The sequence below is a fragment of the Acomys russatus genome, chromosome 6 (assembly GCF_903995435.1).
Source record: "Acomys russatus chromosome 6, mAcoRus1.1, whole genome shotgun sequence".
Classification (NCBI taxonomy): domain Eukaryota; kingdom Metazoa; phylum Chordata; class Mammalia; order Rodentia; family Muridae; genus Acomys; species Acomys russatus.
The window spans coordinates 61,472,375-61,496,671 of record NC_067142.1 but is presented as its reverse complement, the minus strand read 5'-3'; the positions used below and the strand labels follow the sequence as shown (position 1 = coordinate 61,496,671).

Sequence of the window (24,297 nt, the reverse complement as noted above, 5' to 3'; positions counted from 1 at the left end):
TATGGTGGATAGTCTCACTCCCTGTCTCTAGTCCCCATCATCAATCAGATGTGCTTTTTTTCTGTTTTTCTGGTTTTTTTTGTCTTTGTTTTTGTTTTTGTTTTAAGAGATGGGATTAGACAGGCTGAAGTGGGCACAGTCCCACAACCTGGTGGTGTCCTGTATTCAGCATGTCACCATTTTGATGCTGGGTACCCTGTGAGCATAACTCAAGCAGATATCCTCTTGCTTCTGCCTCCAGAGAGGTGGGACTTGAGGCATGCACTACGGTCACCTCAGACCTTCTGATTGTTTTATAATCAACTCCCAAGTTCCACACATAAATCCTCAGGTGATGGTTCCAGTTGTAGTTAACCTGTAAATTTCAGTGAAAGGTGAATACGATATGGTTATCTTTGTTTTTATTAACACTTTTAAAGTGTGTTTCAGTGGCTGGGAGTTGGCTCAGTGGGTGAAGTGCTTGCTCTGCAAGCATGGGGGACCTAAGTTTGGATACCCAGCATGCACGTAGAAGTTGGGCACAGCGGCACACATCTGCAACCACCGTATGTGGATGTGGGGGAGGGGGTGGAGCCAGTTGGATCCCAGGGGTTCACCAACCAGCCACTCTAGCTGAAACAGTGTGAGATTTTGCCTGAAAAAATAAGATGTGCATCATTGAAGGAGACCCTCGAGGGGGTAGGCACAAGTGTGGACACAGAGGCACTTGCTGTAACCAATGTGTCCTTTTAAATTCTTACGCTAATTGTGTATTGCTGATTTTCAGAAATGCAGCTGATTTGTATCCTAATTGCATTTCCAGCCATGTCACTTTTCTAGTATTTCAGTTACTTAGCCTATAGGTTATTTTGATTTTTTAATGTAGAAATTATATACAAATGTAAATTTTCCTTTTTCATTTTTTTTCCCTTGCTGTACCAGCTGATAAGTAGTAGGTATCGAGCCTTTCCCAGCTGTGGGAAGGATGCCTACTGCTGTGCTGGGTGGGTTCTTAGGCCTGTTGTCAGTAGCTTATAAGAGGTTCCGAGCATTCCTTTCTGTCTTGCTTGTTAACCTTTTCTGTCATGAATGGGGCTTGGCTTGATCAGACACTTTTCACTCTGCTGAGTTACCATATTTTGGTTTTTTCCCCCCTCAATCTATTAAATATTTCTCACAAATGGAATAATAACTGATATTCATTAGTGTTTAAAAAGTTCAGCCTGACAGTGGTGGTACACGCCTTTAATCCCAGCACTCTGGGAGGCAGAGGCAGGCAGATTCCTGTGAGTTTGAGGTTAGCCTGGTCTACAAAGTGAATCCAGGACAGCCAAGATTATGTGGAAAAACCCTGTCTGGGGGAAAAAAGGCTGGGTCAATAAATTTCACATTTGCTATTTTAGTATTTCAATAAACATGTTAGTCAAATACCCACTGAGTTGCTCTGTAGAGCAGTTTGAGAATGCATTTAAATTTGCCTGAATAGCTTAGAGTATTCAATTTTTATGAAAAGCAAAGTATCTTTAAAGTGTAAATACATAAAAATTCTCACTAACAATTAGCTATTCCCAACCCCTTTCTGTGAATAATTTATTTCTCACTGAACATTTAGATTAATACCTAGTCTGTGTCAGTTGCAGTTCTTAGTGAGGAAATAAGTATTTGTATTTTGCATTTTTCCACAAGACTTTTTTTTTTTTTTTAAGACTGAGTCTGTCTATGTAGCCTTGCCTGTCCTGTAATATATGTAGACCAGCATGGCTTCGAACTCAGAGATCTGTCTGCTTCTGCCTCCCAAGTGCTGGTATTAAAAGTGTGCACAAGGACCCAGCTTCCCCAAGACTTTTTAAAAATTGTCGAGTCAAAGCTTCATACATATTTTAAATATATATTATTTAATTTTAAAAAATAGTATGTTCTGGAGCTCCAATATGCTGCTTGTAAAAGTATAAATCTGTGCAATAATGTTCCCAAATGGAACTGTTTACTGAAGCTGAGCCTTTGCACATACTTACAGGGCAGCATTCACTCTTAGGAAATATCCAGCATGAACATGTGCATATGTTCACCAAAAGGTAAACCATATGGTGATGGAAGCCATCAGAAATTAAACAACATGTCTACCTGTATGATTAGGAGTAAATAGATTATATTTATGCAAAGTAATACTCTACAGTGAAGGTGATAACTGAGCTTCAGTCAACACAGCAGCATGGGTAATATTAGAGTGTCCAGCTAAAGAAGCTTACCATGTGCGGGGAGGTGACGCAGTGAGTACAGTGCCCTCCACATGAGGAGCTGGGGTTGCTAGAACCCTTGCCAAGGCAGGCACAGTGCCTACAATCCCAGGGCTTTGTCCCTGAGGCTCCCTGGAAGCTCCTGGGCTAGCTAGCTGCCATATGGATGAGTGGATAGTAAAAGAGAACCTGTCAGACAAGGTGGAAGGCAAGGACCAGCACCTATGCTTGTCCTCTGACTGCCACACGCATGCCAGAACACACATGTATAAACACATGTATGCATAAAGCTGAACCAATGGATACCTGTTATGCGATTCCATTGAATTAAAGTCCACACTTAAAGCCATGCTATGAGAGGTCAGAAAAGTTTTGAGGGAAGAGAAATAATAGGAGTGGGGCCGGTGGGCTGATGATGCTATTCCCAGTATGTTGCTGCTGAGATCAGGCTGTTCTATTTGAAAACTGCATCAGTCTATTATGTATATGCCTTGTGATTTTTGTACTTTCTTGTGTGTATTGTGCTTGAGGGAAAGTAAAACAGCACACTTTATTTTTACATGTAAAACCACTTTTAGATTCCTACCAGTATTTCCTCTTTCTTGAAACTCCTGCCACAATCATAGAAAAAAAATCTGATAAACATAAAAAGAGAAGTTTGTTTTATTGATGAGACTGTCATCTTTTTATGTCTTTAGTTGCCATTCTGTCATTTGTTTCTCTTACCAACTTGTAGTTTTAAATCTTATGAACTTCCTTCTACTGTATGTCAAAATATATTTTAAGTGACAAAGCTTCAGAATTAAGTAGTATGGGGTGTTAGGAGAGTATTCCCTTAATAATAAAATCAGCTTAAAAAGACACTTTGTTTCTGAGTAGCTACTACCACCACCAACTGCTTTGCCTCAATAACCGTAAATCTCCCCTGTGACGTGGAGCCACATGAAAGAGATGCCAGTGAAAGGCCTTCGGTTCATCTCTTGCTAGCATCCGCTCTCTTGACCAGGCTGCTGTTGGAGCGTCTTTACACTGTGTCAGAACGTCAGTTCACCACTGTTCCCGTGTTACTCTTAGTTTCTTTGGGATTCGCTTTGTGACCTTTGTGAAGAGAAATGTTCAAAAATTGAATTGGGAGCTAGAGAGATGGCTCAGTGGTTAAGAGCACTGTCTGTTCTTCCAAAGGTCATGAGTTCAATTCCCAGCAACCACGTGGTGGCTCACAACCACCTATAATGAGATCTAGTGTCCTCTTCTGGCATGCAGACAGAATACTGTATAAATAAATGATAAATAAATAAATAAATCTTTAAAATTTTTTGAATAGGGCATTGGCTAGTTTGTTTGGTTATGGGTTTTCTCTTGAGACAGCATCTCAAGTAGCCCTGGCCTCAAAATCCACTTTGTAGTCAAAGCTGGTCTTGGGTTCCTGATTCCCCATCTACCTTCTAAGGATTGTGATTCCAAATGAGGTTAAGTAGAATGTTCTATTTGAAGTAAAATTGCACATAATTTTCTCTGTTTGATTTTTTTTTAAAACAGTACATTAGAAACTAGTGTGTTGCATGCTATTTTCTTTACTCTTCAACCAGTATCAAGTTCTTTTTTTTTTCAGTATCAAGTTCTTAAATGGCCACTGAACTAAATATTTTGTTGTAGTAACTCAATTACTATGATGAAGTCTGCCTTTTTGATGCTTTTGATTGTGGGTGCTTTATTAAAATACTGTTTTAAATATATTATAGGCTTACTGTTTTTGACAGGTTTTATTATGCAGAAGTTGCCTATGCATGCTTATTTTTGTTTTTGTTTTTGTTTTAATATGCAATACATAGACGCTCTGCTGTCGCCCGCATTCAGGAGTTCTTCAGAAGGAGGAAAGAAAGGAAAGAAATGGAAGAATTGGACACTTTGAACATTAGGAGGCCATTAGTAAAAATGGTTTATAAGGGCCATCGCAACTCCCGGACAATGGTACCAGATGCTCATGGCATTCTTGATGAGATTGCAGTTTGTGGGGTTTTTTCCTGTGGTGATTTTGTTACTTCTTTATTCACTCATGGTTCTTTTAGTCTGGTAATATATTGCAAGAAAATTCTACCTTACTAAAGAAATATATGTAAGCTAGAAAAATTATTTTAACTTAGAACAAGTAGTTTGTGTATCTACCTACCTACCTATCATCTCTCTATCTGTCTATCTATTTTGTCTATTCTTGCTGTCCTCGGGAGTTTACTATTAAATTTATTAAAGCTGGTTTTACTACATTTTGTTAGTTTGGGATGGGAAATAAATCTGTACATGAAAGCCAAGTTGATTATAAAATACAGATACATTAATCATAACACCTTTTAAACTAACAGCTAAAAATTGGCTTTGGTCATTTTATTCTCCTTGGTTTAATTTCTTCATCTTTGACATAGCCAGGGTAGACCAGGTGATCCCTCAGATGAATTGTAGTGTTTTAAATCCACGGACTTGCACATCCAGTGCAAGGCAATTAATGGAACTGTTACTCTATAAACAGTTCATAGTAGAAAGTGTTCTGTATGCCCACAGTGTTACCACAAAGTACCTACCTGCAAATTGTAGTTTACCTTTTTTAGCGTTAGGTAAAACATAAACTGAAGTGGGAAATGATTAGCTATCCTTGTACATGTCGTTGGTAGTTAACAATTTTATCATTTTCTGCATTCTGCCAACTAAAATTTTAGTTGAAAGTAATTAAAAGGGGGCTGAGGATAGAGTGGAGTGGTTGAGTGCCTGCTTAGCGTGCACATGACCCTGAGTTCACTTCTCAGTACAGAAAGATGAAAACCCAGGGTAAGTAAGTATGGCTGCAGCACCATGACTTGCAGGATCTCCTTCCTACTGTCTGTGTGAGCACCAGGGAAATGATTTTTAAAGACATTGTTTGGCGTATAAAGATCTTTTTATGGTCATTTCATTTATATTTATTAAAATAGGATAGCTGGTCAATAGATCATATTCCTTTACTTGCTTGATTAAATATACCTTGTTAACTCTTTGGGCTTCTAACAGTTATTGAAAAAAAGGTACTGTTTTTTCTTGACAAGTACAAAAGACAACAATTCCTTTCTTTCTATGAATTTTCTTTTTTTTTTTTTTTTTTTTTTTGGTTTTTTTTTTTTTTTTTTTTTTTTGGTTTTTTTTTTTTTTTTTTTTTTGGTTTTTCAAGACAGGGTTTCTCTGTGTAGCCTTGGCCATCCTGGACTCACTTTGTACACCAGGCTGGCCTCGAACTCACAGCGATCCACCTGCCTCTGCCTCCTAAGTGCTGGGATTAAAGGCGTGCGCCACCACATATTCATAAAGCTAAACTGGAATGATTTTTAGAAAGTTCATCCATATGTATATGCTTTTTTCCATTATACTGTTCTAAGCCTATAAATTTCATTTACTCGCTTAGCGTGTATGAAGTACCTGCTATGTGTCAAATACTGTTGAAATCTGCTCACCGGGGAGGCTTCCCATGCTTTCCTGCCATGTTATTGCCAGTGGTGAAACGCTGTCATGATTTTAAGATTCTTAGAAGAAAAAACTTCAGTATTTAACTTTTTTATTTTTTAAAACCAATTCATTTTCAGCATGAGAATGGAATTTGTCTTTCTTTTGTTAATGTTGACTTGGCTATCCTGTTTCTTAAAATCTCTCAGATAAAAGAAGCCAACTTCTGGGGTGCTAACTTCGTAATGAGTGGCTCTGACTGTGGCCATATCTTCATCTGGGATCGGCACACTGCTGAGCATTTGATGCTTCTGGAAGCTGACAATCACGTGGTCAACTGCCTGCAGCCGCATCCATTTGACCCAAGTAAGATATCTTTTGTAGAACAAGTACTGGAAGTCATTGGTGTCATTCATCAGTTGTAGGTAATATTTACAAAAATCTGAACTATCCTACTAAGCACTGCTAGAGATAGTTATAGCTCTATGTGGGTTTAAAACAAAGAAATTGTTGTGCAGATGGGAGAGGGGTTCACAGAGCCCCAACCCTAGCTGAGAAGACACTGGCAGTCGATGGCTGCAGGTGAAGGGAGAGTCAGTTTCCTCAGAGATATGGCTCCTGGTAAGAGCATGTGCCATGCTCTGGAGGATGGCCCAACTCATCACACGCTGGCAGCGCTAATTGGACTCATGGGTTTAAAAATGAGTGCACAGTGTTGGGAGGGAGACATGATCGGATGCCTGTAGGGGAGAGTTGGAGAGAAGGGACTAGAGGGTGGATTTAATCCTTTTGTATACATGTATGAATCTCAAGAAACAAATAAATTTTTTTAAAGGTTCCTAACCTCAAAAAGAAAAAAGTGTGCTTTTGACAGATATTATAAGGAAATAGATTAAAAAGTTTCTTCTAGCATTTTGGTTTTATTGTCTCGTAGAGTCTAGCATGACCAAGATTCTCATAATTTATTCAAGATAAACCTTTTTAATTTTTTACAGGTCTGAGTTAATTTATTAGCATAAAGAGAGAATTGGTGGGCTAGAGAGATGGTTCAGGGGTTAAGAGCTCTGCCTGCTCTTCCAAAGGACCCAGGTTCAATTCCCAGCACCCGCATGGCAGCTCAAAACTGCCTGTAACTCCAAGATCTGATACCTTCACACTAATGCACATAAATTAAAATTTGAGAGACTTGCAAGGTGGTCTTAAAATTTTGCTCTATACTTAGTTACTTTTAGGAAATGTTCACGATGATAATTAACAATTAATTATATAATAATAATAATAATAATTATTATTATTATTATTATTAAAAAAAAAGTGCTGGAGAGTTGGCCCAGCAGTTTAAAACATTTACTACTCTTGTAGTACACCCAAGTTTGGTTTCCAGCACCCACATCAGACAGCTTACAACCACCAGCCTTAAGGGACGCTGATACCCTCTTCTGGCTTCTATAGGCCTCCTAGAGGTGTGTGTATATGCATACACACAAACACTGTTTAAAACAAATCTCTTTGGCCTGGTGTGGTCACACACACCTTTAATCTCAGCACTCAGGGCACAGAGGTAGATGGATCTCTGTAATTTCTAGACCAGCCTGGTGTACATTGTAAGTTTCAGAACAGCCAAGGCCATGTGGAGAGAGACTCTGTCTCAACAAACAAACAAACAAATACTTTGAAAATTATGATAGTAGTTTTAAAGCTAAATTTTGTTAATTTTGCACCTATGCTTAACACATGATAAATATGTAAAAATTTTTTCTAGTTTTAGCCTCATCTGGCATAGATTATGACATAAAGATCTGGTCACCCCTAGAAGAATCAAGAATTTTTAACCGGAAACTTGCTGATGAAGTAAGACTTTTACTATACTTACTATTTTAATTGGTATCTAAAATGCTATTTTAAAGAAAACAGTTTATTATTAGTTGTTAATATAAAACAAAGGCATTTGGTTAAGGCAGTTAAATCTTTAGTCTTTGCACTCATGAGGTATAGGCAGGTGGATGTTTGTGAGTTCAAAGCCAGCCTGGTGGTCTACATAGCAAGTTCTAGGCCAGCCTGGGCTACATAATGAGACCATGTCTCAGAAAAAAGGTGGGGAGCAAATGAACAGACACTTTTCCTTTATTGTTGTTTTAAGACTTCCTGAGATCCTTGGTTTTATTCATTTCCATGAACATTTTTAGCTAGCATAGACAATGAAGGGTCTCCATGAAGGAGGTGTGGGGTGTGATTTCACGTACTTAGCATTGCACCTTAAGTATTCTTACTCCCTCCTCCTTGTACTCTCCCTCCTATAGCACGGGTCCACGACAGTCTCCCTTCTGCTTTCATGTACATGTGTGTGTATGTATATAAAATTCGGCATATGAGAAAAAAAATGATAGTTTCCCTTTTACTGTCATACCATACATATATATATGTAGGGGTGTATAATTCTGTATATGAAAGAAAGCATGATACACACATATATATGTATGTGTGTATAAAATTCTGCATGTAAGAGAAAGCACAAGGCACTTTGCCTTTGTGCTACTATAACCCTCTCTTGCCTTTCCCTGTATGCCCCTTCTCTCCTACTCCTACTCACCCCTTTGTTCTCATGCCATATGATATAGTCTTCATAGCAGAAAAAAAAAAAACCATACTCTCTGTGTCTTTCTGAGTCTGGCTTATTCCAGCTAACCCAGTTTTCTCATTTCTACCCATTTTCCTGCAAATGACAATCTAACCCCTTTTTATGCTCACTTAAATTTGATTTATACATATGACATTTTCTTTAGCCGTGCATATCTAGACTGTTCTCTTGTTTGGCTTTTAAGAGTACTGCAGCAATAAGCATAAGTATGTGGATCTCTGGGCGATGCTGCTTAGATCCCTCTGGTATAAGCCTGGGAGTGCTATAGCTAAATTATGTGGTAGTCCTACTTGGAGTCTTTGAGGACGCTCCGAACTGGTTCGCATAGGGCTGCACCAGTTTATTTTTCTACCAGCAAAATCTTTTTTCCTCTCCAACATCTGTTGTCATTTGACTCCTAAAGATAGCAGTTTTGATTGTGGTGAGATGATGTCTCAGTGAGGATTTGTTGTTGCTGCTGCTGTTTTGAGTCGGGATCTCACTTTGCAGCTTAAGCAGGGCCTGGGCAGGTGCTAGTGTTAAAGTTGCACACCACCTCATTCAGCTTCCATTGTGGTGCATTTCCCTGGAGCCTGGGGGTGCTGAGCATTTTCTTTCTTTTGTTGGTCACTTGTATTTTATTTGAGACTTTTCTGTCCAATTATTTTCTCCATTTATTGATTGGACAACTTGGGTTTTTGGTATTTAATTTTTTTTTTTTCTGCTCTCTGTTAGATACTCAGTTTACCCAGATTTTTCTCCCATTCTATAGACAGTCTCTTTGTTATGGTAATAAGGCGAGGCCTTTTAAGTTGATAAAATCCTATTTGCCCAGTGTTGGAATTATTTCTTGAGTATTAGAATCCTTTTCATAAAGTCCTTCTCTGTGTTTGTATCTTGAAGTGTTTTCCCCTAGCAGTAATAGTTTCAAGTCCTGCATTAACAATCTATTTTGAATTGGATTTTGGACAGGATTAGAGAGGTGGCTGTAATCTCAATCTACATGGGGAGTTCCAGTTTTTCCAGCACCATTTGCTTAAAAGGCTCTCTCTCCAGTGTGTGTTTTTTACATACTATAGAAAATCTTTCACTTCCTTTAGTGGGTTTGTTCATGGCTTTCTGATACACTTGTGTATTTTGATACTATTGTGAATGGGGTTGTTCTCATTTCTTTCTTAGCATGCTTGTTACAGGAAAATAGGAAAGCTGCTGATTTTGTATATATATTTCTACTTTGCTTGGGAGGGGTGCGTCAAGAAAGGACAAAGGGGACCAAATATAAATATGGTTCAAGTACAGGATATTCTTTAACTAAATAAGGTTACCATGGAACCTGTCATTTTGTACAACAAATATAAATTACTTTTTAAAAGTAATACTGGTCTCTAATTTTCCTTTAAGTGCAAGTTAGAGTAATTGTTTGACATTGAATAACTTTAAGGCAGAATTATAGACACTACACATAAAAACAATGAAAAATATTCCTCTTAAGACTGATTGTTTTTTGAAACTGTTTTTGTAATCTTTAAGGCAAAGGTGCCATTACTGTATCAGCTTTGACCCGTTGTTAACTTGCTGTAGGTTATAACTCGAAATGAACTCATGCTGGAAGAGACGAGAAACACAATTACCGTTCCAGCCTCTTTCATGTTGAGGATGTTGGCGTCACTGAATCATATCCGAGCTGGTAAGAACCTCTAATCTATTATTAGAATCATCATTTTACTTGAAAACAATAAGCCCTGCTTTACAGAGGTTTCTATGATTTTGTTAATATCGAACAATGAAAGCAACAACTTCAGAACTAGTATTTCTTTGTGTGAACATTTGTCCATTGCACTGTGATTTATTTTCATATAAACTATGTTTATTGAAAAATGGTTAAATGAAAACACAGTTGCTTGAGAACTCTGTCTTAGGTGATCTTCTCATAATACAGAATTGAATCCTGAACCTCAGGATACATTGTGCTGCTGGGCATGGTGGCACTCCCTAAACACAAGGGAGGCAGAGGGAGGAGGCTAAGTGTCCAGAGTCACTCACCCTAGGCTACATATTAAGTTCAGGGCTAGCCTGAAATACATGAGGTCTTGCTTCAACTAACAAAAAACAAAAATAAGAACAAATAAAGTTATGCTAAATATACTTTAACATAGATTTATTCAAACTCAATAATGCCCTGATTAAAAACAAATGTAACATAGTAAGGAAGAAAATTATATCAGTGTATTTTCAATAATTTTTTAAAGATTCACTTAACTTTATTCTATGTGTGTGGGTTTTTCCTGCATATATATCTATGTACTGTGTGTATGCAGTACCCACAGAAGCCAGAAGAGAGTATTGCATCCTCTAGAAATGAAGTTACAGACAGCGGCTGTGTGAGTGCTGGGAACTGGGCCCTGCTTGGGTGTAAGAGCAGCAAGTGCTCTTAGCTAAGGAGCCATCTCTTCAACCTCTCAGTACACTTTTAGATGATAAGCTGTGGTTCAATGACTCAGATCCAAAAACGACTTATATTACAACTAATATTTAAGAGTAAATTGCATAATATGTATTGATAAGAGTAGAAAAATATGTATCGTGAATGTGTTTAACAAGCACGAATGTTTATCACATCTCACTGATTTCATAAATGCATTCATATCTTGGGCATTGTGTATCATTTGTAGACTACCTATGTTGTGTCAAATATAACTATTTATTTATTTAGCTTTTTTTGAGATGGGGTCTCTCTGTAGTCCTAGTCTCCTGCATCTTGCTATGTAGACCAGGCTAGCCTCAGCTTCACAGACATCCACCGGCCTCTGACTCCTGAATACTGGTGTTAAAGGTGTGCACCACACCCAGGAAGTTCTAGCCCTTTGAAAAAAATTAAAGATTTTATTTTAGATTTATTTATTTTATTTTATGGTGTGTTTTGCCTGCATGTACATACATTCTCCATATGCCTAACACAGAGGAGCTCTAAAGAGGGTGTTGGATCCCTAGCCCTGGAGTTGCAGATGGGTGTGAACCACTGTGTGGTGGTGCAAACTGAGCCTGCGCCTTCTGCAAAAGCAGCAAATGCCTTAACCCTTTAAAGTAGGTTTTCAATAAATTGCTCAGGCCTAATAACTGTTGAAAGCCTGAATTGACGCTAGCTTCCCTTTGACTTTGGGCTTCATGTGCAGTCGTGTATTCAGGTCATTACTCTGACAGGCAGACCACCAAAGTCGTTCTCTCCTCAGAGTTTCTATAATTATACTGTTTTCTTCCATCTGGTGTTTGGTGTCCTTCTGTTGTGAACTGTTTTCTTTAAGACTGACCTTAATATTTTCCACATTACTTGGGGAAATATGTCTGTCATAAAAGTCCTAAATGCCATCCTTACTGTGGTAGTGACTTATGCCATTACTTTTTTCATGGTGTGATACAGCTTATCTTCATAAAACTTATATTTATTTCTTCAGTGAGTCTTCCTCTAGGGTAGAGCTCAGTGGTACAGTGCTTGCTTACTGTGCATGAGGCTCTAGGTTCAATCCCAGCATGGCAGAAACAAAATAAGGACATTCAACACCTTCATTGGACATCCTGTCATAAGCCCTGAGGACAGAAAGACAAACAGATAGAGCTTTGCCACCCTAAAGCTAATAGTCTAGTCTGAAAAGACAGGTTCACAGGTAGTATAACTGGGGTCGTCATTGTTACGGCTCATAAAGGACTTCCCAGAAATGTAGAGGAAGGAGCTCATGGAATGATTGGGAAAGTTGTACTGAGCAGAACTGTGATTGCTATTGAATTGTGCAAAAATATCCCAAGCAAAGGAAGAGCAAGTACAAATGACATAAGCTCAAGAGAGCACGCTACATGGCCGCATGTGTACACTTGGACAGTGAACCCAGCTGATGCTTACCTGGAGGTAAGCAACTGCATTTATTTTAGTCATCATGGTAATCTCAGGGTTTGGAACAATTACTGGACATAGTAGATGTTGAATTTTTAAAAATCTTACAGCCGGGCATGGTGGCACACGCCTTTAATCCCCAGCACTCATGAGGCAAAGGCAGGCAGATTGCTATGAGTCCAAGGCCAGCCTGGTCTACAAAGTGAGTCCAGGACAGCCAAGGCTACACAGAGAGACCCTGTCTAAAAAAAAAAAAAGAAAAAAGAAGAAAGAAAAAAAAAAGAAATCTTACAACCAGAAGTATACTACCCTCTTACAGGTTGTGTCTAACCTGTTGCCCCCAGGCCATATGTCCCAGGAGAGCTGTGAATGCAGACCAAAGGAAAAAAATTAACTTATTGAAAACTGTATTAAGAGATTTTTTTTCCTAAGTTTTTTATTTGTTTTGTTTGTTTGGTTTTTGCAACTTGATTGCTCTGTTTTGGAGCATAAACTCTGTAAATGACATCAAATCGCAGTGTTAGAAGGTTGAACACACCTGCATGGTCTCCAGGCTTTCTCTTGCACCCCCTCTCCAGGCTCCCTTTATAGTTCCTGATACTCGTTGTTAAAACTAAGCCTCCAAGGAACCTTGTTTGAAAACCACAGCAAGAGAACGTGATATATCAAGATCTTGTGGTTTTAGAATTACATGGCACTGTATCTATGGTGGTGTTCCTTCATTCTTGAGGCAAAATTATAAACTTACATTCGGCCTGGAGGGATGAGCACATACTGTTCTTCCAGAAGACCCCTATCAGACTCACAGCTGGCTGTATCACTAGCTGTAAGGGCTTCCAGGGCTTCTGGCATCCAAAGACACTTGCACACAATGTGCATATACCTACGTGGACATATAACTACGTGCGCGCACACACACACACACAACTTCAAATATTGGAAAACAAATCTTAAAAAACAAAACAAAACAAAACAAAACTTTATGTAGCTAAGGTTTGGTGGTGTATGCCTTCAATCCTAGCCCTAGAGATGCAATGCTGGTGGATCTCTGTGAGTTCGAGGCCAGCCTGGTTTACATAGCCAGTTCCAAGCTAGCCATAGCAGGATCCTGTTTCAAACAAAACAAAACAAATCTGTATATACTAGTGAGTAGATTTTTTTACATATTTATATTTAGAATGAGAAACATTTTTCATGGTTTTAAACAAAGTTCTGAGGGTTATTTATAGTAGATACTAAAAGGATTTTGAATTTGTGTGATTCTTATATCTGTGTTTTCCAGACCGATTGGAGGGTGACAGATCGGAAGGTTCAGGTCAGGAGAATGAGAATGAGGATGAAGAATAAACGACTCTTTGGCAAGCACTTAGATTGTTCTGAAATTTGTATACGACACTTTTTTTTCTTTACAGAACTTTAGTGCAATTTAAGGCTATGGGTTTTTGGAGTTCTTCCCCATTTTTGGGATAACCAAACATTAGTTTGGAATGAGTGTGTGCATGAGTTGGGAGAGTGTGTAAAACAAGCAAAATGTTTTTGAAACTTTTTGCTGTGTGTGGAGTCCTTGAAAATGCAAAGTGCAATACTTCCCTCCCCTCAGGTGTGGGGCTCAGATCACTGTTGAAGTCATTTTCATTGCAGTGAAAATGTTGGTTCAAATAAATTTCTACACTTGCCATTTGCATGTTTGTTGCTTTCTAATTAAAGATATTGGTTGTCTTAAGATACCTTAAATTTGACTTTTTATTTAATTCTTTGCTACCTTGACCCACATTTTCCAGTCATTTCTCTAATAAGAGAGAATTTGCTGGTTTTTTTTTTTTAATTTAATAAAAATTTTCATCTTGACCTCTTTGTGACCAGATAATGTAAAAGGGCCTTTACATTTCTCTTCCAAAGTACTTTTTCTTCACCTTCAGCTGCTGTCTCATCCATACCAGCCACTGAGCCTTACGGATGGTTCACATTAGCACAAACTGAAGGTGCTGCCTCTGGTCTACCTCTCTGTCCATATTCCTGACTTCACTGTGATCAGGTAGCCGACTCTTGCATCCACTGCACACAGTCCTCCATCCCCAGGCCTGTGTGTATCTTATATTGTTTGTCCTCAGCTGCTCCGTAGACCTAACCTTTCCCACCTCCTACACTGTCTGCTTGTGTTTCCCTCAATCTAATTAAATGCATACATCTCTCCAATACACTTAAAAGAATAAAGTCTTTTCTCAACACCAGGCTATTGTATATTTATATATTTTATAATCGTCATCCACACAAGCATCCATGGCTGCAAACCTCTTCTAGCAACCAGATCTGCCAGATGGGAGAGAGGCAGTTGCTGCCTCCTGATACCTTACAGGTAAAAATACCTTGGCAGACAGAGTGGTGGACCTGTTGTTTAGTGCAACAAAAAGACGACTTCAAAAGCAAGAATCTCTGTCTGTCTATTTTCTCTCTCTCTCTCTCTCTCTCTCTCTCTCTCTCTCTCTCTCTCTCTCTCTCTCTCTCTCTTTCTCTCCTCTCTCCTCTCTCTCTCTCTCTCTCTCTCTCTCTCTCTCTCTCTCTCTCTCTCTCTGTGTGTGTGTGTGTGTGTGTGTGTGTGTGTGAGACACAACACAGCATTTGCTGTTCTAGGTTTATAGGTGGGATAGGACATCTATTCAGAAGATGTCTTTGGTTTTCTAGTCAGTGAGCTCTTGGCATTTGTCTCCCTTAGAAAAGCCAGGAGCTAACCTCAACTTTTCTGTGACCTGTAGTTGAACTAGTAACTATCTTCTCTATACCTCCTTGTCAGTCAGCAGTTGGAGAAGAAAGTGAACTCCACGCTTGGGCTGATCATTGACCTCATCCTGAAACAGCAGAGCTGTAGCTCTGTACTTACTGTAGCTCACCCATCACCATCAGCACCAGCCTTGAGCTCTAGCTCTGGACGATGTCTGAAAGTGACGTCCATACCTACATAACCACCTGAGAGATGAAAGGCCAGAGCCAGAGCAGGTCTGGTAGCCTGTCATAGTCATCTCAGTTACAGGGCCTCTCTGTTGGTGCTTTTGGGGTATTTGCTATGCCAGCTGCTTTTTGTTAAAAAGCAGTTCACTTTTGATTTAATTAGCAGGTACCTTAACTGTTCCTATCATTTTTGCTGACCAAAATATTCTGCCAGAAGAATTAATCAGTTACTGAGAGTAAGACATAAACTGTCTCCAGCTGGGTCATGAACAGTCTTGAAGATAGAGCAACACAGAGCATCTCTATGGGGATCATGGACCTCTTCTCCACAAGATGGCTGTGAACTCAAGAATGCCTGCTGCTGGCAGAAGGTATCTAGCTTTGTCATGGAGAAAGTAGATGACACTCGTAAGCCAGTAGCATGGATTTGCTAGAGGACAGAGGGTGCTGGAAGCTCAGGTCAAAGGGTAACTGGTAGGAAAAGATGAGGAGAAAAGGCAATGGTGGGTGTCTACGTTGGCACAGTATGCTGATGGAGGTATGGGAGCTGTGTGTGTTCTCTTCATTGTCCAGAGCAGGCCAACTAGACAAGTAGTTAAGGGTACAGAGCAAAGACAGAATTAAGTCCTGGCCACTTCCAAGTGGAAAGAGGGTGGCAGAGTGTTAGGGGATGGGCCTCAGGGTTTACCTACACACTCAGAAAAAAAAGATGGCATCAGTAATGAACAGGTAGAAGTAAGGAAACAATGAGCCTTGTGCAGATGGTTGTCTGTGCTGCAGTCTGCTGCTTGGTATCTTTGCTTTCATATGAGACAAAGACTGGATGGATCGGGAGGGAGGTGATGGGTCAAAAAGCACTAGTTCATTAAACCTTAAAAACCAGGCTTAAATGCTGGTCATGGTGGTGCATACCTTTAATCCCAGCACTTGGGAGGCAGGCAAGATGTCTCTGTGAGTTTGAGGCCAGCAAGAGTTACAATAGAAAAGAAAAATCAGAGCTGGAGAGATGGCTTAGAGGTTAAGAGCATGACTGCTCTTCCACAGGTCCTGAGTTCAATTCCCAGCAACCACATAGTGGTTCACAAACATCTATAATGAGATCTGGTGCCCTCTGTTGGCGTGCAGGGGTACATGAGGCAGAGCACTGTATAAAGAAAGAAAAGAAAGGATAGAAAAGAAAAGAAAAATCAGGCTTAGAGTGTCTTGAATATTGTAAGCAAGTCCTGTAACCCAATACTTCTTGAGCTTAACTGTTTTGAGAATTTATTTGCACTGGGGGACCTATCCAAGTAACTTTAATGGAGATCTCAATTCTACAGTGTGTTTCCTCTTGCTGTTAAGTCCTCTCTTTAGACCATGGGGAAGTGAGATAGGAATAGGGCTGAAAGAAGTTGGGGAAAGGAACAGGAACCCAGAAATGTCCATAGACCACAAGTCTAAGTGCAAACTGACAATTTACACAGATACACACATTCCAAAACCATTTAATCAGGTAAACAAAACTAGTCTAAATACACTTTTACTTATTCATAAATACTGATTTATATATAATAATCACAACAATTTTGTCTTCAAAAACACCATCCAAAACTTCAAGTTAAATATATTTCAGGATTAGCTTGCGTCTTTATTATTCTTGAAGTTTGGTTTTTAACCACTTCTTCCTCCAGGTATACGTCATCAGAACAGCATACCGGGCACTCTTTTAAGCATATCTATACCACCAACAGATCCATTTCCAGGCACACAGGGTTTTTTCTACTACACTTGGCTTGGTCTCATCACCTAAGTCCTCTGGGACTGTCCTTGCCTGTGGGAGGAACTGACTCACCTGTGAATTTTGGAATTTCAAATAGTGTCAAAAGGAAAACCAGAAGTTGCTGCTGATTCCTAAGCCATTAATACTGCTTTTAAAAAATGGATTCTTGAATAATCGCAGCTTGATACAGTGTGTGCTCAAAGTTACACTGACCAGAATTGTGCTTGTGGTAATCTTGTGCAGATTGGTGTTTGTGCTTTGAATTCTTTCCATTAGATGATCACCTGACATTGGGCCTGGCCAACCACTGACATCATTGATGCTCCTCAATTCTTCCTCCTTACTTAAGGCCCACTCCAATAAGGATGACCTTTAACCTCCCTGTGTGTCATTTTCCTTGGGCTACATGGCTTAATCCTCTCTCCGCCTCATGACCAAGACCTAGGGGTTTGGCCCAGACTCTTGTTTACCTCATTTGGAGAGACAGCTTTATAGCCTTCCTGGATTCTCATTCCCTCTTCCCAACCCACAAGGACAGTACCTGCCTGTCCCTCCTTGTAGTCACTTACGGCTGCTCACAGCCATGGTCCTGGGGTTCACATCATAACTGACTTTTGCTCTTCCTCCCCAGGCTTCCTCTGGTTCTGTACACTCCTCCATCTCCTCTGCCTCTTCCATCAGTCTTGGAAGGGAAGAACTCTAGGAGCTGGGAGCCAGGCACTGTCACTTCTGAACAACGCTATCCTCAGTACCTAAATGCACCGGGGGTGGGGTGATCTTTCTGGGTAGAAGGAAAGTCAAAAAGTTGAATTGATGTAGTTTGGGACTGTATAGATCATCTTTAATTTGGGGCAATGTAGAAATACTTCTTTTTCGTGCAAGGTGGTCATTAATGTGGAAGGAAGACTCACTAGAAAAGCTCATTTTTTGTTGCTACTAACCTCTCATTCCAAATTCTACTCAGCTTTCCCACCCTCCTCTCTATTGCCTTCCTTTTATCATCACTCCTTCATTTCCATTAATAGCAATAATAATTCCCCAGGCAACAACCCTCAGCATGACTATTCTAAATTAGATAACATATCTTTTGATGGTTCTCATGTATTAGCGATCCTGGTAAAACAGAAAGGATTCTGCCCCCATCAGTTACACTGAGAAGCAAGACCAGTGGTTCAGGTCCCCTTGCACCTATGTCCTGTGCTGGATGCACCATGAGCATTCCTGTACTTTACCAAGCACCCAATGCAGGTAGCATCCTTGGATTCTGTGTCCCTAGATACAATAGATTACAAGACTTCATTTTACAGACGCAAGAATACTGAGTAATTTGCCCCCTAACACCTCGCTAGTAGTTGGCAACCTGAAATCTTAACTCACAGCCAAGCCCACACGGCCACCATCCCTACTGTATCCCATCTGCCTGAAGCAAAAGAAGATAGGACATTGGAAGTTCTCAGTTAGTGCCTAGCACCTAACAGGCTCTTAAGTGAGGCGCACAGTGGGACCTCTTACAAGCTCTTAAGTGAGGCGCACAGTGGGACCTCTTACAAGCTCTTAAGTGAGACGCACAGTGGGACCTCTTACAGGCTCTTAAGTGAGGCACACAGTGGGACCTCTGACATGCCTGCTCTCGGCCTCTTGCTTACTCCCATCCTCCTCACTGTCCTTCCAGACAGGGGACAGGTGAAACGAGGCTGGACATGTGTCACAAGCTCAACTCATGATCCATTGAGAAATGTGTCTGTAATGTGCACATAGTCCATTCGAAAAAAACACAGTAGTTCTCTCTCAACTGACTAGCGAGCTCTCACTGTATTAACATTATTCTCCTCCTCTTGTCTCAACCCAAGCTGCAGTGCTCTGTTGCAGATACTGAGTTTGTCTTGGTGATGGTTGACTTCTTGCCTGAAAGATGAAATTACTCATACAAATAACAATCTACTGACATTAGCACCAAGGGGCCATTGTCTTTACAATCCTTCACCCTGACTGTCCCGGGAGCAGTGATTTGCTTAAGGTCACAGCCCAGTACAGCTAGTTCCTGTGAACCCCAGCAGGGGTCACATACAAAAGGTAAGGATCAGTTGTCAAGACCAGGAATTTGCCATGGCAGGGCTCAGAGAAACAAGCCTCCATGTTGTTTTGCTTTGTTTTTTCTTCCCACAGCCATGCTGCTACCAACTAGCATCTAAGGTCTTGAACTCCAATTTGAGGTGTCTGGCCAGGGAAAAGCTAGGTGTTGAGTTTTGTACACTGTAGTGCACATTCCCACAGCTGGCATCTGGAACACAGCACAGGCACCAAGACAAGGGCAAAAATATTCATAAAGCAGCAGCAGAGATGGGCCACTACCCTAAAAGGGATCCTGTCAGAATCAGAAGGACTGAGGTATTTAAGCAAGCAAGTGGCCAGATGTCCTGTCCACCACTACCTATGGGTCCCCTGGGCCTCAGGCCTGCCGGTGCACAGTAATTTGCAGCTAACATGGCAGGGTTTAATTGGAATGATGGGTGGGCTTCTGCACAAAAGGCAGGTGTCCTCCAAAGAGGACAAAAGAGAATGTATGGAACTATCTCTCCTCTACCCTCCCCCCATCTCCCTAACTCAGTTGAGCAAATCAGAATCCCTGAATATGCTCCTAAACATCCTCCAAGACAGTCTAGATGGTCACCTCCTTCGCCAGCCCAACCACTGCACCCTAGTTGGAATACCTAGACCTTCTGGAGCCAGTTGTCATTGCTACCTGATGCTCTGCATCACCCCATCCCCCACCCATGGTGAACACTAGTGTTGCTGCCTAGTGCTTGGTGAGCTGCGTACAGACCTGAAGTGTTGGATAGATGAGTAGAGCTCACTCATTAAATGCAGTGGGAGTGAAATTCAGTGGCTAGGTCAGAGCTCTTCTTGTAGACCAGTGAGTTTAGGGGTCGGCCAGTAGGGTTCAGAGGCCTCAGCATCCTTCCCATAAATGCCAGGGCAACCATGAAAAAGCTTTCCAACCATTGAGTGTTAATAAGCCAACCTCTTGCACCAACTGGCAACTCATACCTAGAGGGCATGCTCCATTTTTGTGCAGACTTGTTAACCAGGAATATGATCCCTCAAGATACCAGACAAGTACTAGAAAATGATAACAATACAAAGAGAAGAGAAATATTGCCAGGACAGAGAGCAGTACCTGTCCTCTGCCCTCTGCCACTCCATCCAAAATCCTGCCAATCCCCCGCCCAGCTGACCTGGAGTAGATCATGTTGACAAAACCAACCACACAAAGGCAGATACCGAGCCTCATGGAAGGTCTTCAATAAACAGCAGACCAGGAACCACGGGAAAGACACCGACACGCCAGGAGCCAGGTGGCCCACAGAAAGCCTTGAAAAGTAATTTGGTCTGGAATGGCTGCCTCAGGGCAGACATGGCAAGATCTTGGCCTCTTCCTCTGCTCTGGGGAGCCCTGAGCATCGCCTATCTCCCAGGCTGGAGAGCAGCAGGGAAGCTTATCTTCCCAACCACCACAGTGAGCACTCAACGGCCACACTTGAAGTTCTAGCTCAAAAAGCAAGAGCAGCCCAAACTGACAACTGCCGCCTGCTCTCCCACCTTTGCCTCAGCTACAGAACCCTCCTCATACCCGTGTGTGTGTCTCTGTAGTCAGCATTTAGGCCTGGCCTCAACAGCCAAGCAGTACAAAGACACTTGCCAGAGCGTGCAGACAGCTCTTCATGTGTTCACTGAACACACACTCAAAAGTATACAAATGCAGGTTCACCCACTGGTGGTGTTCAGTCTTTTCCCATCTCTTCAACTAAAAAGTCAGAAGGCATCAGCAATCAGGCTGGAATTATCTTGGAGGCTACTCATCCCAACTCCTCACTTCTTTCATTTCTGCAAATGGCCTAGTGGCAGAGTAGGAGGTCGCAGATGACATGCAGACAAAGACCAAGCTGGGCCAAAAACCCAGGCTGTGAACTCAGACCCAGTGCCCTTCCTACCTTGTGCCTGCCCCAAAGTTACAGTGACAGTCACAATTGCTCCTGGGAATTAAGACCAACAATGCTGGTCAGTCACTCAAGGGTCTCCTCTATCTCTTGTGTGAGTGATTTCCTCCCTCCCTCAGATTCTCCCCAGCTGTGCATGACATCACAGCTGCAGTCTTAGTGATCTGCCCTAATTGTCCCCCATTGTCCAAAATTCTGGAAATGAACTGCCTGGTGCTAATCCCTGTTCGTTATAGTGGTTTCTCCCTTCTTTTCAAATACTAAAAAAAACCTGTCAACAAGGAGGTGAGTAGGTGGCCACATCTTAGGTAGCCTGTGGGCTGTTCCTACAGGCCAGGAGCAGATGCCACCAAAAGCCAAGTCCCAATTAGGGCAGTAGATATGGGGTGTTAGTGTCAGGTCCTCTACTCCTGTCTGCTCTCTGGGCTATTTTGCATTAGTCAAGTACTTGTGGCCTCATGCTGCCTGGGTCAACCACAGGGAGCCCCCAGATGGTCTTACAGTGTGCTGAGGAGGGCTCTGCCATCCCACAAGGTGCACTTGGTCAGGAAGAGAGGCCTCACTGAGACCACGAGTGGCCAGACCAGGTGGATGCTGGTAAAGACACATGACCCGCATGGTAGCTTCCCTATAAACCTCGTCCTCCTGAAGCCACAGCCACATCTCCTGCTGCTTTTTCTGTGTGCTTTGGAAGCTTCATTCCATCCCAGGGGCCCTGAAGCAGACCATATGTGCCTTCACAGCAGACACTGCAGTCAGACTGGAGATAGTACTTTTCAGTCCTCCTGGCTGCATACCAGATGTTTCCTTAACGGCAGCATCTGGTTCTCTGAGTGGTGACATCTTCTGGGGTCTTGGCACAGACACCATTACCAGTAGCTCCGCTGTGGCCCCAGTCCCCTCTGAGGCCTTCATCTCTGCTCTGCAGCTAAGACATCCCCTTCCTCGATGCTCTGTAGTTGCAGCCTCTGATTCACAAGAGTCCTGCTGCCTCGACGGCCCCCAAAGCTAGCCCCCGGGACAGTCCGTGCTGTGAACAAGACCCCTGGCAAAGCCTCCTCCCCAAATAAGTTGATTTTGGCTTCAGCCTCAATGGCTTTAGCCAAGCTGGCTGCATAACTGTCCAAGGACTTGTGTACTTCAGCTTTCACATGAAGAATAGAGTTCTTGGCAGCCTCTGTGGGAGAAGGCGGAAAGGACGGTTAGCTTGTTGGGACAGGGAGGGGGGTTTTAGCAGGGGACCCAGAACCTATAACCATCCCAGGAATATGACCTCTGTTAGCTTGCTGATCCAAGGAAAGGAGACCAACAGAGGTTACAGGTATGGATTTTGACATCAGAGCCCCCAGGCTAGAATTCAGGACTTTGCAGTTTACTGCCTGAGGAATGCCAGGCATTATCTTCTAGTTTAGTGTCCTCGTCTATAAAGAGAGGAGATACCTTACTTCACATGGTCACTGTGACAAATGAATGGACAAATTCCTCCCACAATGTTTTAGCCTTTATAACTTCAAAAGAACTGTCTTCTTGCAGCTCCTAGAAACAGCCTGGCCTGTGGTTGGAAACTTGCGCAGACCCAAATGTCAGCATGTCTCGTCTCCATTTCACACCAAGCTTCCCTAGTTGTGGAAAGCCTCGAGTTTGGAAGTGAGGTCAACAATCCCACCGTCCTATGAAGGATCAGGACCCCTGACACCTACACTGGATAGAAAAGAGGGGTGGAGGTGGCTCCTAATTACCAAACCTGAGCAGGGTATCACAGACCTCGGTGCCTATGCTCCTGGAATATGTGGGGGGAACTTCTCCTCCCCTTATGTTTTCTGGGGCACAGGCAGCTTGTGCGCCACTCTCCAGGAAGGAAAGAAGTAGAGAGACCTGACTTTAGCAGCCCTGTCTTGATCTCTACCCAGGATAGGTGTCATTCCCTGCTGGCACCTTGTTCTACCACCTGACCAGCAGAGGGCGCTTCGGACTTACTCACCGCCATGACACAAAGTGGCTGTCACTGAATCTGCTTTGCCAGAGTAGATGCTTAGATAGATACCTTCCTCTACCTCCTCTCCCTCACTTTGAGTGGGAGTGGGTGGGGTGGAAGGAGGTCAATAATGGGCTTATATTTATTTTCATACTCAGCATTTACACCTTAAAGCCTCGGGCTCCAGCAGATGGGTGGCTCCATTATGCCAGTGGCTAGTCTTGGTGAGACTCAAGAGAAAAGAGATTCCTACACTGGAGGGCAGCCTGAGTAGCTTCTCTGTCACTTGTCCTCTTGGCCTGTCTGGAATGGAAACTAACCCCAAGTCCCAAAGCAACCAGCACTCTCTGTAGTAACAGGTGGCACAGGAAAACCCAGTCAACTCCTGTCCCGGCAGGTTTCAGGCTCACTCATCAGGACGGCAGCTTGGCCTCCACTAGCTGTGGGCCGCATTTCCACTCTCCACCGGAGGAAACAGGCTCAGAGATGCAGGTTCACATCTATAACTGCACATCACTCACAAAGGAGGGCAAGCTCCGTGGGCTATTGTGGAGGGCATGGAAACTAGTTCATCTAATCAGGTTATTTCCTTCCTGAGGTAAATGCAAACGTTCTCATTCTCTCTCTCTCTCTCTCTCTCTCTCTCTCTCTCTCTCTCTCTCTCTCTCTCTCTCTGTGTGTATGTGTATGTGTGTGTGTGTGTGTGTGTGTGTGTGTGTGTGTGTGTGCGCGCGCGTGCATGTGTGCATGCGTATATATGTGTGTGTGTGTATGTGTGTGTACAGCTACAGTTGCATTTGCCCCTCTTTAGATGCTGCTTGCTCAGAGTTAGAAGTGTCACTAGTAGGGTTGCAGTAATTGGGAGGAGGCAGAGGTGATGACCCCTTGGCACGTTCTGTGGTAAGGGTATAGCTAAGATCCCCTCCTTGCCCACGTGCTTTACTGAAGCACTCCCATAAACCAACCTTTGATCTGCTCCACTTCGTCTTCAAAGGTCACGGAGCTCCTTCTCTTGGGTGGGCAAGTACAGTGCTGGGGAGGGTTGTCATCAGAAGTGCCATCTTCCAGCAGCATCACATCTGTCCCTAAGGCAGACAGATGATACACGTGTAACTACAGACTCAAAGGCCTCTTCCCCCATCTCTCTAATGTCCCATGACCCTGGCCCCCAGCCCTTCAATCCTCATAAGCAGGATCAGCTGACCATCCTGAACAGCTGCCTGAGAAACAGCCTGTGTGTCACCCATCCCAGGAGCTCACAGATGGTGAAGGGGCTGCCACACCATCAGTTGACCGGATCATCTAACCTACTGGTGGAAAGCACCCGAGGAACAACACCCAAGTTACCTGGGGTAGTCCCCTCATTTACCTGATCATCTCTACCTTGGCTTGTGTTTCCTGCCATCTTAGGGCACTATGTCCTGGAACTCTTGGT

At 42.3% G+C, this 24,297-nt stretch overlaps 2 protein-coding genes across 5 annotated transcripts in view; one reads left to right on the top strand and one right to left on the bottom strand.

Annotated features, from left to right (window-relative positions):
* The window catches only part of Dcaf6 (DDB1 and CUL4 associated factor 6), a 102,946-nt gene extending 89,086 nt beyond the window's left edge, over positions 1 to 13,860 (top strand). For all 3 annotated transcript variants that reach the window (XM_051147762.1, XM_051147763.1, XM_051147764.1), the window contains 5 exons: positions 4,049 to 4,187; positions 5,891 to 6,047; positions 7,444 to 7,532; positions 9,880 to 9,985; positions 13,467 to 13,860. In XM_051147762.1, the coding sequence (XP_051003719.1) occupies positions 4,049 to 4,187; positions 5,891 to 6,047; positions 7,444 to 7,532; positions 9,880 to 9,985; positions 13,467 to 13,531 (556 nt within the window). In that variant the 3' untranslated portion in view covers positions 13,532 to 13,860. The remainder of the gene's footprint in view (positions 1 to 4,048; positions 4,188 to 5,890; positions 6,048 to 7,443; positions 7,533 to 9,879; positions 9,986 to 13,466) is intronic.
* A 7,699-nt stretch (positions 13,861 to 21,559) lies between these two features.
* Gpr161 (G protein-coupled receptor 161) overlaps positions 21,560 to 24,297 on the bottom strand; it is a 35,675-nt gene continuing 32,937 nt past the window's right edge. For both annotated transcript variants that reach the window (XM_051147760.1, XM_051147759.1), the window contains exons 5-6: positions 23,828 to 23,947; positions 21,560 to 22,064 (exon numbers count right to left, since the gene is read on the bottom strand). In XM_051147760.1, coding sequence (XP_051003717.1) covers positions 21,799 to 22,064; positions 23,828 to 23,947 — 386 coding nt within the window. In that variant the 3' untranslated portion in view covers positions 21,560 to 21,798. The remainder of the gene's footprint in view (positions 22,065 to 23,827; positions 23,948 to 24,297) is intronic.